At 37.0% G+C, this 14,908-nt stretch overlaps 1 protein-coding gene across 1 annotated transcript; it reads left to right on the plus strand.

Moving 5' to 3' along the window:
- The first annotated feature begins 6,301 nt into the window (after positions 1-6,301).
- LOC112178556 (ethylene-responsive transcription factor 2) lies at positions 6,302-7,989 on the plus strand. The gene is given in 3 exon segments (XM_024316706.2): positions 6,302-6,940; positions 6,943-7,357; positions 7,805-7,989. Coding segments are annotated over 2 exon segments (921 nt in total). The 5' UTR covers positions 6,302-6,432; the 3' UTR covers positions 7,356-7,357; positions 7,805-7,989.
- Positions 7,990-14,908: the final 6,919 nt, after the last annotated feature.

Genomic DNA, 14,908 nt, shown 5'->3' on the forward strand with positions numbered 1-14,908 from the left:
GTAGTAATAGCTAGCTAGTAAGAAAAATGATTGCATCATTTACCACACACTTTTACGGCGATGAAATGGATCTTACGTTTGCATGATGAATTGTATTCGAAGTGGACAAGTGGTAATGCAAATGAAGGAATCAAATATCAACAAAGTTTTTCTAAAGTTTTTCTAAGTTAAACAAATGCAAGTTGAAACCAAAATAATAGCTGCAGGCTGCCGCATAACCACAATTATTATGAACAAGCCAAAACGTGCTTCTATTCCAATATTCAAAGGTTATTAACAAATATCTTTCTTCACTGTTCACACAATGCCCCGACATGATATGAATCTGATGATTCTGATCGATCTACAACCCAAACCAATCTAATGTTGCGTGCATGATAATGTTTTCTTATATATATCGATCAATCTCGATCTTGTTCCTTTCTTTAATCACTTGATTAACTTTTAACTCTGACTCACTCATCAACTTGCAATATATATCATATTAATCCAGATTCTAACCCAATCTTTTCGATGTTTGTAATGGGTTTCTTATTATATGCCGTAAATGCTGACAATATTTTGTTTTGAAAAATCAATCCAATTTTCTTTTTCACAATGCAAATCCTTACACGACTCGATTGCTAGCTCATTAGGGTCTAGTGTCTGTCATTCATGGTGGTTTTTAATTAGAGTAGAGAGTCTGATTAGCTTTCTAAACTGGGAAAGTCATTGATGACGATCATGTGGCAATGGTCTGAAGGAAGAACTTGGTCTTTGGAGTTTTAATTGTTCAATTTAATTAGGGCATATATGGTTAGACAAAAGCCTGTAAGGTTGAAGCTGCACATTGATTCAGTCTATTATATGTGTATACCATCCAATCATCAAATTCAAACTCAGAATGTGGAAAATTAATTATTCAATGTATAAAATTACCAACTTAGTTGAAGTTTGCAGCTATGGATATATGTTTTTCATTAAATATAATTAGTTTCATAAAGTATTTGAAACTCATTAGATTTGAATTCAATTCAACGACTAAATCCACAGATCTACTAATACTTTTTATCAACCCAAATTTATAATATAAAAAGTTCAGTTCATAAAGAATAAGATAATGAGTAAGCACACAGTGCACGTATGATCCGTTAATTATTAAAATATAGTACGTAGAAAGTCAGAGTAAGACATATGCCAACCATAAGCTATGTTCTCTAGTATATTTTTCCCTTCACAAACGCCATTCTTTACAAAGCTTCTTGAGTTCATGAAAGCAAGTTTACAGAATAACAAAATAGGCACCTTGCTATCGAAGAAAAAATTTGCTATAAATAATACCCTTCTTAGGCGCACAACTCTTTTATAGAACAATAACACATGCTCTACAGGAACACAGAAGAAAATGTATTTGGAAGGAATTGAAGAACCTCCATCATAGGATGAGCGATTCAGAGCACTGACGTGTACTTACATCAATAAGATGGACGGCTGGATAACATCAAATGCATTTTTTGGTTATTAAAAAAATCATTAACTACAAATATCAAGGGCTGAAATCACTTAATAGGTGATGTGTCACTTTGTATTGTCAGTGTATAGAAGAATTTTCTCTCTAATAGTAAGTAATTAATTAATGAAGGTAGCAATACATCCTCCCTAACAACTCAAATTGTAACGAATGATTTAGTTACGTGCAGCTTAGTCGATATGTCAGGCCCGAAAAAAATATAGATAGAGCCTGCCAACAACAACCAGAAAACATTGACATTGTCACCGGTTTGGCCATTGCCCCAGTGTAGTACCGAGATCAGGAGGTCGGCCTCAGCAACCTTCCATTTGGACAATAAATCTAGATCAGCAAAATCCACAAACCATATCTTGGCTCCTTGCGTAGAATATACATAAAACACCATATTAAATCCATGCAAAGGACCTGGCTTTCTCGAGCTGCCACAATCCACAAAACGCAACATCCGAGCAAAAGATCATCTCCTATTCCCAACACATCCAAAAACAAACCAAAGCAAACTATCTCCGACTACTCAATCTGCAACAAAGCACAAAACGTCAAACAAACCATGAGAGAACCTTCAACGAAACGCAGCTAAAATTCTTTGGGCTAAACCGACATAAAACTCTGCCACTATTAGATATTGAGGACCGAAATCCTAAAACTACTTAACCATATGGTCCAATAGTAAGGTCTAAACACTGTTTAGCCAAAATTCCTTTTCTTCTTTTCCGTTTTTAGACGTTATTATCCTAGACCGTACACAATCTATACTTTTGTTAGCCGACCAACACTAAGCACAGGTGCAAATCGTGGTTGGCCCTAACGTTAATGATGGCATTAAACAACTACACTCCTATACATTTATGATGCGGCCCCATCACGCTTGCAAGTGGCAATGAGAACCAACCGTGCAGCCTCCTAATTCCATCACGTGTTTGAAAATCGATTTCTAAACTAATTAATTTTCCTGGTCGCTGTTAGGCTTGTTGTGGATGCAATGAATCCCTTAACAAATAATTATTCTGGTTTTTGTCCTCTAGTGAATGAAAAGAATATTCACGGGCACACACTGGCACGTGCGGCCGGTTTTCGCCCACTTGCTATTTTTGGAAAACCCGGGGGAGCGTTACTGTTCTTCTGGTCAGAGTCTCTCCTGCGACCGCTACGATCATTGGTCAAGGATTCAACGTCAGTTGTTGACGATTCGACGTTTTTGGTATCGGACGGATAAGATCATTAATGAGAGCTTATCAGCGGACGAGAAAAGTATGACCTTAGGTTAAGGTTTTACTTTTGACCGAGAAAGGTAAAGAAATTAATTTGTTTCTACCAAAAAGAGAAGGCAGAATAAAACTCACTTCTTCTCTTTGTTTCTTTCTAATAATGAGGCTGACATTCGTTTGAACACCCGATAGAAAAACCACCACAATTACTTTCTTTAGAGAGCTTCTAAGCTGCGGGCTTCTAAAATATGTTTCTCTATTCTTTCAACTGAAGAGTTCCCACTTGTTTATTTTTTTAAAGGTTTTTTTTATTTTTTAAATTGAAATCATTAGAAGAAAAAAAAGATTGAAAGTATGAAAAGAGAAAATTTGGAGTGTACAATCATATCAAAGTTTGAAATTTATGGAAATTTCAACATAGATTTAAAATGTCAATTTGAAAAACCCTAAACCCTATATGCTTCTATCGGTCAATATTAGTACTTGAAAACTTCTACCACCACAAATACTTTTTTCAGCGGGCTTCTAAGCTGCGAGATTCCAAAGTATGTTTTCTATTCTTTCAGCTTAGGAGTTTACACTTGTTTATTTTTTTAAAGGATTTTTTTTTGTAAATTGAAATCATTAGAAGAAGAAGAGTATTGAAAATATGAAAAGAGAAAATTTGGAGTGTACAATCCCACATCTATCTATATCAAAGTTTGAAATTTTAGTTTTGGTTAAAATTTTGATATTTTGAATTTATGGAAATTTCAACATAGATTTAAAATGTCAATTGAAACCCTGAATCCTATCAGTCAATATTAATACCTGAAAACTAATTTTGAATATATTTTTGCTAGTACTCATTGGTAAGGTCAAATTGCGGAAGTTTCAATAATTTATTTTATACACATAATGTTAAAAACAGATATCTACGCAATAAAGAATTTCATGTGAAGACCCACAACCATCATCGGCTAATTACGAGAAGTCCGATAATCCTATCCCAATAGTCCAATACCACACACCGATTTTAATCCACAGACAAGATCCAACACCTTACAAAACCAAATAAGCCTCATTATGACTCACAAAGGATGAGCACAGAGGATCAATGAGCAAGTGGCTCTGGCTCTGCCTCCCAATGAAGGTATACGTACAACTTGACCCAAAAGAAAATATAAAAAGGTCCCCAACTAACAACATGAAAGCTATATTAGTGCGTTGCAGCAGATTGGATCGACTCCAACAATTCTTGGATAATCACATCTTTAACAAGAAAAAAAAATTAAAAAGAAACAAAAGTGACTCACTTTCCTTGAAGGGATGTTAAAGTGTCAAGTGCGTGAGAGAGAGGAGGTGGGGGTCTCCATCCCCATTTCATTTTTCAATTTTTTGGAGTTAACTGACTTTGGAGCCTTGTCCATGTTGGCAATACTCGTGTCCAGGACCGATGTATCTGTATATTCCAAAAAGAGACATGTCGTTTTCGGCTCGTTTTTCTTCACCTTCGTTTCTTGCAAGTTACTCACCAGAGAGAGACTTGGGTTTTCATAACTATTCTTTTTCCAACCATTGACTCATTGACAATGACTTGGGGGTGGCACTTGGCAGCAAGCTTCTGTACACATTTTAACGAGCAATCGATCGAGTCTTAAGGCCATTGGTTTAGGAAATTCTCCCCATGGGAAATGTGGTTATGAAATAATGTATTATTAAGATCTAAATTCATGAAGAGTTTTTAATGAGAATGACTAAAATTTATTTTATTGTGAGGCTTACTTTTTAATCACATTTTTGTAAATCAATTATTAGATATTTAGATATTCATATATAGATCATTTATGTAATTTTTCAACCAAATTATTTAGATATTTAGATATTTATATATAGATCATTTATGTAATTTATGATATTTAGATATTCATATATAGATCATTTAGATATCCATTGATTTGATCTAGTTCAATACCTTAATGATTAACAATTTATAAGAAAATTTTGAGAAGTAATTTACTCATGCATACATAAAGATTTAAAGGTTGATTTGCCGTAATGTAATAAAAAAGTGAGTCTCCCAATAGTTGATTAGAAAGTCCTCATTTTAGTGGTTCAGAAAAATCTCCCTAACTACATTATGAATTGTGTTAGTTCTGAATAAATATTGGGCCATATATGGAGCCTTGTGAATAAGTGTGTTGTGCTCGTACTAGCACATACGGCCAAGACCTAGACGTGGCTCACGGTGAAAATGTTTATATGATTGTACATACATACCTTTTGTATTTAATCAAAATTTTACATTTTTGTTATTCAGGCTTAAGAACGTCTTGGATATTTAATGTTTGCACTCATACTGTGCTTGACTGATATTTTGCTCGTATTGTATCGTCCCATTTCAAATGTGTCATGTTAAGTGGTGAGCGGGTTTCACACATACGTATCTAACATGTTGATAATCTCCTGCTTTAGTCATTAGAGAGAGATCCAGACATGAAGTTCCAACATAATGCTTTGGCACAAGTGTGTGGTTTCATTCCTTGTAACTCAATGACTCTTTAAATATTTTAATCTAAACTACCAACCGTCAATACGGTCTCTAAACTAATTATGCATCAATTTGAAACCTCAAGCTTCACTAACATAATAGGATTCAAATTTGCTCACCACTACTCAATATAAAACTGTCATGTGTTATAAAACATAATTATAGTTAATTATGATGTTTTATTAAACAAATAAATTTTAAGTATTAAATTAATTATACATGACATGACAAGTTTTAATTGGGTGGTAATATCACCACAAAATAAAAATGGTGAGCAAATTTGAATCCAACATAATACGTGAATCAAAGATTAGATTTTGGGACCACTCGCAAAACTATTTGATTGCATCATAAGATAAAGATTAGATCTCGGGACCACTCGCAAAACTAATTGACGAAAATGCTAGTTTAGTAGATAAACCAATAACAGGAAATAAAGAGACAATTAAAGACCATTACTGACAGTATCAACAAGTCAACAACACTATCTCGGGGACACGGTGTACCGTAGAACAGTATTTTTAGAGAATCAAGACTCTAGTCTAAAATATCTCAAGACTAGTCGATGAATTTTATTCCATCAAAGAGACAAAATTTGTTGTAAACGCTATTCCAAACGTGCATCATTCACAAAACATTGAGGGGACTCCTTTGCAATTTTCTCGTTTATCATTCGGAAAAAATGAAAGGAAGAAAAAGAAACCCAGAGAGATGAAAGGGGGGATTTTCACACTACAATGCCGACAAACATGTCCAGATCGACAAACGGCTACAGAGTTTTGCATCTGTAAGAAGCTGACGTCACGCCTCCCTCACACGTCAATTAATCACGTGATTAATAACAAATTTGTGGCCCCCACCTCACACACAATTTGCACACTCGCGAGAACTTTCACAGAAGCACCAGCCCACGCATCCAAAACCAAAAAGTCTATTATAATAAAAATATAGTCCACATACAAAATTAAACAATTTTGGAAAAATAAAGAAAAGTTAAAAGACTCCCTGTTTTTAAATGCATGAACCTACTCCCCTATATAAACCTTTTCCTCCCCCTTTCCACAAAAGAAATCCAAAACCAAAACAACCAAGTCTTCTTCTTCTTCTCTCTCTTTATCTCTCTCTGAGCTTCAAACACAGTCTTCTACAAAGCTCCGATTCGAAAACCCTAAATAGTTGCAAAAATGTATGGACAGAGTGGTTCTGATGCGGATTTTACCCTGCTCGACTCGATTCGGCGACACTTGCTCGGCGGCGAGAATAACAATCATAATCCGGTGACGAATTCCGGCGCCGGGCCGATTTTCTCGCGGAGCTCCAGCTTCAGCAGCTTGTACTCGTGCTTGACGGACAACTGGGGGGAGCTGCCGTTGAAGGAGAACGACTCCGAGGACATGGTGCTCTACGGTGTTCTAAGAGACGCCGTCAGCGTCGGCTGGGTCCCGTCTCTCGGGTCCGGGTGCGGGTCGGCCGACGGTTGCGGTTTTGAGTTTGCGGTGAAGTCGGAGCCATGCTCGTTCGATTTCGAGGTGAAGTTGGAGCCGGAGGACGCTTCGGCGGCGCCGGTGAGTAGCGCGCCGGAGACGAATTCGGCCGTGGTGGCGGTGACTCAGCAGTCGGCTCAGGCCAAGCCGGCGGTGGTGGTGGCGCCGAAGGGGAAGCATTACAGGGGAGTGAGGCAGCGGCCGTGGGGAAGTTCGCCGCGGAAATCCGTGATCCGGCGAAAAACGGCGCCAGAGTTTGGCTCGGGACTTTCGAGACGGCGGAGGACGCGGCGTTGGCTTATGATAGAGCCGCTTACAGAATGCGCGGCTCGAGAGCGCTATTGAATTTCCCGCTCCGGGTTAATTCGGGCGAGCCCGACCCCGTTAGGGTGACGTCGAAGCGATCGTCACCCGAACCGGCCTCGTCTTCGGAGAGCGGGTCTCCGAAGAGGAGGAAGAAGGCGGCGGCGGCAGTGGCAACGGCAACGGCAACGGCGGTTCAAGCCGGGCTGGAAATGGGGAGTGGGATTGGGATTGGGATTGGGATTGGGATTGGGCAGCAACAAGTGGGAGGGCAAGTGGGGGTCTCGTGTACACGTGGCGAGCAGTTATTGGTGGTTTGATGGTGAGTGTGTGAGCTGGGAAGCAGTGCTTGCAATTGTAAATTATATGCAGAGATTATAAAAAATGTAGGATTTCAGCTTTTTACTTTTCAGTTTCTTAGAAGCAAATTTTTTTAATTTGCAAAACGCAACAAGAAAAAGAAAAAAAAATAAGAGGGATTGGTTGAGATTTAAGAGTAAGTACAAATTTTGTTATCGTTTGATGAACTATTTTGAGAATTGAGATGCAATATTGTCCAAAAATCATGTTGAGCCCTGGACATTTTGTTTTATGAATTTGAGTAGTAAATGTTAGGCTAGAGTGTGAAATGAAACGAGAGACTAAGAGATCGATATCGATATTGAAGATAAAAGTCATGTTTTTTATATTATATTGTACATTTGTAATCTTCTGCAACTTCCCTTCCAATTGTTTGACTATCTTCTTAATGAAAGTTTATCTTCTATAGGGATGGATTAAGTAGTATTACTTGCAAGAAAAGCGAGAGATGGCAATCTAATGGTGCGCTTCAAGTCGTGTCATAAAGGTGTTAATTAGCCAATTAAAACCGACCTCTTCTTAATCAAGTCAAGAAGCTTCTTCGATTGCAACATATTTGTATACTCGAATTTATTAACGGTAAACCATTGTTGATGAGCTGTGATATGTTAGTTATATGGTCTAATTACTATCGTACAAATAGCGAATCATTATAAAAGAGTTAAGTATATGAAATCGATGAGCTGTGGTATATTAGTTATATGGTCTAATTAATATTGTACAAATAATGAATTCAAATTTCTGGATTTTTTTTTTGAGTTGAATGAGGTTAAAACTTTATTGGAAATTGAGCACAAACTCAAGGTACATGCTTTTCAGCATCAATTACAGTATGAATAAAAGAAGGAACAGAAAGGAAAAAGAAGTTCTGATCTTGTGCAGAAGCATAGGCTGCCAATGCATGCGCAGCCTTGTTTGCCTCCCTTCTGACATGAACAATTCTTGAACTGACCATAAGTGCTAAATCTCACCTATATCCTCATAGAGCCTCCCAAGGAATGAGGTATTTGGATTTCTAACTTGAGTCAACTGTTGCTGCAAAACTAGGCAATCTGTCTCGAAAATAACATGCTGTAAAGCTTGTTCTAGTGCAAATGTTACAGCTTCCCACATGCCAATAGCTCGACATGTTCAACAGATTGAACACAGTCTATTACCTTCCCAACTGCACTTACAAAATTACCATTGGCATCCCTAACTAGGAATCCAATAGCTGCTCCGCCATTCCCACCATTATATGCACCATCAAAATTCAATTTTACCCAACCTTGAGGAGGTGCTTTCCATTTCAATTGTCTTCTCAAATTCTGAACTCGCTGTAACTTTGAGTTATGAAAGATGAAATTACTAAGTCTGCTAGAAGACATGAGGGCTATATCACAGGCTGAAGTGATTTTGTTTTCCCACACTCTAACATTCCGTTCTTTCCAGATTCCCCAAATCAAAAATAAAAGCTGAGCAAAGGCAGTCTTTGATAGTTTCTCAGAGCAAAACGTCAACCAACTCAAGGTATCCAAATCATCAGAATCAGTCCCTAGACAACAACCATTGATGCTAACATTGGTACTAAACACATCCCTTATAAAAGTACAATTACGACACATATGAATAACTGTCTCTGCATTAGCATTGCACATAACGCAAATCTGAGACTCCAACTTCACATGTCTAGAAGCTAATCTGTCCCTAGTAGGCAAAATATTATGACAAATTTTCCATGCAGTAACCTTAGCAAAACTAGGCATCTTATCATTCCAAAATTTTTTCCAGGCTCGCTGATTAGCCACAACAAAAGGAGGAAGAGTAGAAGCATTTTTTGAGAAGGTAGAACGATAAGCTGATTTGACAGTGAACATACCTTTTCTCGCAAACTGCCATGTTAACCTGTCTTTTGGTTGTCTAGAGCTCAGAGGAATAGCAAGTATTGCTTCTGCATCTTCAGGAGTAAAAATGGAACGCACCTTGTTCTCATTTCAATTACTTGGAGGAGTAATCAATTCATCCATATTCACATTATGTTGACTCACTAAAGCACCAAGAGGCTTATGAGTAGGTAACTTGGGTATCCAGGCATCGTTCCACACAGAGACATTACGTCCATTACCCACATGCCAAAAAGCCCCAGTCTTGATAAAATCCCTTGTAGCAAAGATACTACGCCAAGAATAGGAAGGTGAAGTATGCGCAGTCGCATTCCAAAAATCACCCTCAGGATAATAACGCGCCTTATATAATTGTGCCACCAAGGACACCGGATTAGATGCCATCCTCCATGCTTGCTTAGCAAGCATAGACATATTAAATTCAGACAAGCTTCTGAAACCCAATCCTCCCACTTCTTTGGCATGACATAAATCATCCCACTTTTTCTAGTGAATTTTACGCTTATCTGTGGTACTACCCCACCAGAATCTTGCACACATCTGTTCTAAATCCTCACAAAAATTCTTTGTAAGTTGGAAGATACTCATAGCATGGTTAGGAAGAGCCTGAGCCACAACTCGAATTAAGATATCCTTTCCAGCACCACTAAGAAATTTGCCTTGCCAAAGCTTCAACTTCTTACCAAGCCTCTCCTTAATATACTTGAATGTAGCAGTCTTCTTGCGTCCCACATAAGTGGGCAAACCAAGATACCTTTCATGTGAATCCACTGTCTCCATGCCAAGCAAATGAGCCATAGAATTTTGATTAGTTTCACTAACAATCTTACTAAAGACAACTGAGCTTTTTTGAAAATTTACCACTTGACCAGAAGCTCTTCCATACACTTCAATCACCTCCTTAATTTGAAAGCAAGCCTCAGGAGTAGCTTGAGCATAAAGCATGATGTCATCTGCAAATAAGAGATGGTTCACATATGGGGCATTTTGACAGATTGCAATACCTGGTAGCAAACCCAACTCTTGTTTTTATTGTAGCAAGGTCGAGAAACCCTCCGCCCCAAGTAGAAATAAATAAGGGGAGAGGGGATCTCCCTGTCTCAACCCTCGAGAATGGATCACATAACCTTGAGGCTTACCACGTACCAGAAAAGAGTATCTCACAAAGGTGACACATTGCATAACAACTTCAATCCAAACCGGAGCAAAACCAAAACGCAACAACACTTCGCGTAAGAAAGTCCATTCCATTCGATCATAAGCCTTGCTGAGATCTAATTTTAGAGCCATATATCCATTCTGACCTTGCCTTTTATTATGAACAAAATGGGCCACTTCATTTGCTACTAAGATATTATCAGTAATTAATCTCCCTGGCACGAAAGCACTTTGGAAAGGAGAAATAAGAACAGGCAAAAAAACCTTCAATCTGTTGGTAATTACCTTCAAACATAACTTGTAGATCACGTTACATAAAGCAATAGGTCTCAAATCCCCCATCGACTCTGGATTTTGCACTTTAGGAATTAAACAGATGTGCGTGAAATTTATTTGTTTCAACAAAGATCCAGTATGCAAAAAATTTTGAACAGTTGTAGTAACATCTTTACTAATAGCTTCCCAGTAATGTTGAAAAAACAAAGGTGGCATATCGTCTGGCCCTGGGGATTTAGTAGGATACATTTGGACCAATGCACACCGCACTTCTTCCTCTGTATACTGCGCGCACAGACTCTGATTCATCTCCTCAGTGACACAGGGCTAGATAGCAGCCAAAGTAAATTCCACTGCCTCACTATCCAGAGAAGAGGCTGTGAACATTTTTGAAAAATAAGATGTAACTACCCTCTCCATACCATCATCATCATCCTTCCAATTTCCTTCAGCATCAAACAAACCCAAAAGAGAATTTTTCCTCTTTCTGTTAGCTACCTTCCTGTGAAAGAAACCACTATTTATGTCTCCTTCCTAGAGCCAAGTTACCTTCGCTCTTTGCTTCCAAAAAGCCTCTTCTTGGGATAACAGATCCTGTAATGAAGTCATTAGAATTTTCTTCTCTTCATGAAGTTCGACAGTTAACTGTTCACCCATCGAAAACTCCAATCTGCCCGGTACGTCAACCATTTGCTGCTACCGAAATTTAAATGTTTGCTGCTGCCATGTTTCCAGAGCTCGACGTGTACATATGATCTTTCTGGTCAACGCATACATTGGAACCCCTTCAAAATCAGTTTGCCACTTGTCTAGCACCAACGGATCACACTCCTCATGCTGCAGCCAAAAAGATTCAAATTTGAATCTATGTCTGCATGGTCATTGAGGTAGTGGAACGCTTTTAGCCTGAAGTAAGATCGGTGTATGATCTGAGTCACTTGGGGCAAGGATCTTGACCCTTGAATAACCAAAAACATCGCTCCAACTTGCAGTTGCAACTGCCCTATCAAGTCTGAGTTGAGTCTCAGAATTCCACCAAGTCATTTGTGCCCCCCGGAACCCTAAAACAAACAACTCATTATACCCTAAAGCCTGCCTGAACACACGCATCTGCCGCTCATGACGAATTGGACCACCAATTTTCTCACCATTGTTCAATATCTCATTGAAGTCCCCGATGATAACCCAAGGAAGGGAATCAAGATCACATAAGTCTCTAATTAGTTGCCAAGATAAGTCACGTTCACTATTATTGGATGATAGGTACGTAATGCACAAAAGCAAAAACTCTTTACAAAACAAATTTGCCTGTGAAGATGTCATTTCTCGTTTTAAACAAAGATAAGCATGAAATAAGTGTGCTACCTTACACTTCCTCATTTTAAACGAAGATAATGGTGAAAGGCATTTGCCTCACAATGACTTTCACCATTAGATGATTTCAACTGTTAAAGAAGAGTGTATTTAAATAAAAAAAATAAAAAAATAAAAACTGTTAAGATACACTCTTTGTATGGACCGTAAAACTGTTAAAATACACTCTTGTATGGACAGTAAAACAGTTAATATTTCAATTAGCAACTTACCCTTACCTAGACCTATCGTATAATTTAATTAGATAATTCAAACTGTACAGATCATAATATTTAGAAGCAGATTTTGGTGGTTGTTACCTATAAGATTTGGGTATTGTGCATACAAAATTGGTTAATGTTCGATGAACTAAGTTTTTGAGAACGGAGAATTTTGGGATGCAATGTTGGCATCATTTGCAACCTAAAAGAACAAATTGTTGCTTACACCAACACTATGCCAAGCTGTGAGATTAGGTTTTCATTATATTTTCAGAACGAGTAATGTTAAGTAAACTATGTTTTTGAGTACCATCTGCATTTCACTTCATATGATAGCTGATGTAATATAAAATTAAACCTATTAGAATATTTCATTATATGAACAATGATTTGACAATGTCACAACAGCTATCACATAAAGTGAGATAAAAAAAAGTGATTCACCTAATATTATTCTTTCAGAACTCATATGGAATATTGTTGAAATTCTTTGGAATTGAAAAGAACAAATTTTTGCCTACACTAAAAGTCTAAAACCCACATTAAGATATGAAGTTAGACTTGTATTATTAATCGAAACGGAAGAATTTTATGGGGAATTTGACATTTTTTTGAATTTGAGTAGCAACTGGTCCGACTAGATTTCCCGTAAACCATAAACTTTGAACACCAAATTTGGACAAGTACAAGTTGAAATGTGATATAATAGACGCCGAACTCCGTTGCCTTTGCAATTAGTCTAACTATCTTCTTAGTCAATACTAATCTTCTGTAGAAATAAATAGAAAAGTAAACTTGCTAAGAATGAGAGAGATGACAATGATTTTTAACCGATCTCTTCTTAATCAGTCAAGAATCTTGTTGAACATAAACATTTGACCCCTGCATGCGATAGAGTGCTTCTTAATTAAGGTTACGAGTGTTCTCTCCTCACACAATTTAGTTATGAAATCAAGTATCTAATTACACTCGTCTTAGTTATGAAATCGAGTATCTAACATAAACTGAGATATAAACATCAAAGGTTATCTTACGAAATCTCATTTTAAACATTATTATAAATTTGTAGGTATTAAAAGTACCAAGACAAACATGAAACGATTTGGCTTTACAATCATTTTCACCATTACATTTTCACAACTGTTAAGACACTAAATTTCAATCAGTAGCAAGATAACCCACTATTATTATTTAGTCTATTCGCATAAGTTTTAATTCATACATGAGTGATCTAATAATCACAAAATTCGGAAAACTATGAAACTTCGGAACCTATCAGTTAGTTCTAGCTATGTGTGAACTTGAAGAATTGTTTTTTGGGGTCAAAACTCTCAACTTTGACCTCGATCCCAATAGAATGTAGAGTGTTAAACTCTACTGAGAAGTTGAGAATGGTATAACTCGTCTGAATATTATGAGCTAATCAACTAGTTGGTCACATTCACACGTACAATTTAAGTCACGGATTCCATTCGTCCTCTTGTAGTAAAATTGACATTTTCAACCTGCAAGTTGTCCTGGTCACCAGTCATGATAAGCATCTTCAGTCAATTTCCACATGTTATAAGACTTTAGGCATATACACTGAACTAGATCGATATATAGATGACAAGGAATTTTTTTCTTTCTTTCAGTGAAATGTAATCAAATGTAGAAATAGTTAAAGGCAGTATAAAATCCATTCCAAGTAGCAAAGGTTAGCTAAAAAAACAAACACAGTAGAAAGTAAAAACCTAGGATAATCAAGAAGTTAAAAGAATACCAACCCTATACCAGTCCTGGTGCGTAGTTCAGTCCCTATCGCAACAAGGAACAAGACAAACAAAGGAGACGGTAACAAAGAAAGAAACCAACTCGAAACATTCTTGCGATACTTAGTGGTGGAATTTACTCAATATTTTCAACTAGCTAGCTAGCTACTAGGCCGAAAGGCAAAACCGTAAGGGAGAAAATACTCCAAAGAAGTAGTCATTTCTTGAAAGAGAGTGTTTTTTTGAAGGAAGGGTGTTGATTGTATTCTATGTGAAATACGTATTTTTTTTATATTATAAATTATCAGAATTGTAGCTAATTTTCATTATTGTATTACAATAGTTTATATCTAGTGTTTTAACTTTAATAACTATGCCTAAGGTTAACATTGATGTCAAAAACTCTAGTCGATCTATAAACTAAGGTGCAACGCTCATATAATTGAAGTGAATTCTTGGAAGATAAAATTGGTATGGTAATGTGTGACTTGAACTATTGATCTGTCTTTGAATATATACATCTTGATTTGTAATTTTTAAATTTACAATAAAATGTACTTTATTAGTCAGACTCAGCGATCAGAGCGTGAAACTTTTCTTAAAAAAACCCAAGCATAAAACCTATTATCTGTAATCCTATATATATATATAGAGGGCTTCCACTAAGGGATCCCTTTTTTTGGTCTTTTATAGGGATAGGCATTAGACCAACTTTTAGATCATATTTTCACATCTTAACCGTTCAGTTTTTAGGTCCTAATGTATGGATCACTTTTGCAAATTTTCAGCCAAATTGGTGATCGTTAAGGCATCCAAAACTGCAATTTACACGAACGGACCGAATCTGTCGAACCGGAACCGTTCGTGTTTA

This window comes from Rosa chinensis, chromosome 7, assembly GCF_002994745.2.
Source record: "Rosa chinensis cultivar Old Blush chromosome 7, RchiOBHm-V2, whole genome shotgun sequence".
Lineage (NCBI taxonomy): Eukaryota > Viridiplantae > Streptophyta > Magnoliopsida > Rosales > Rosaceae > Rosa > Rosa chinensis.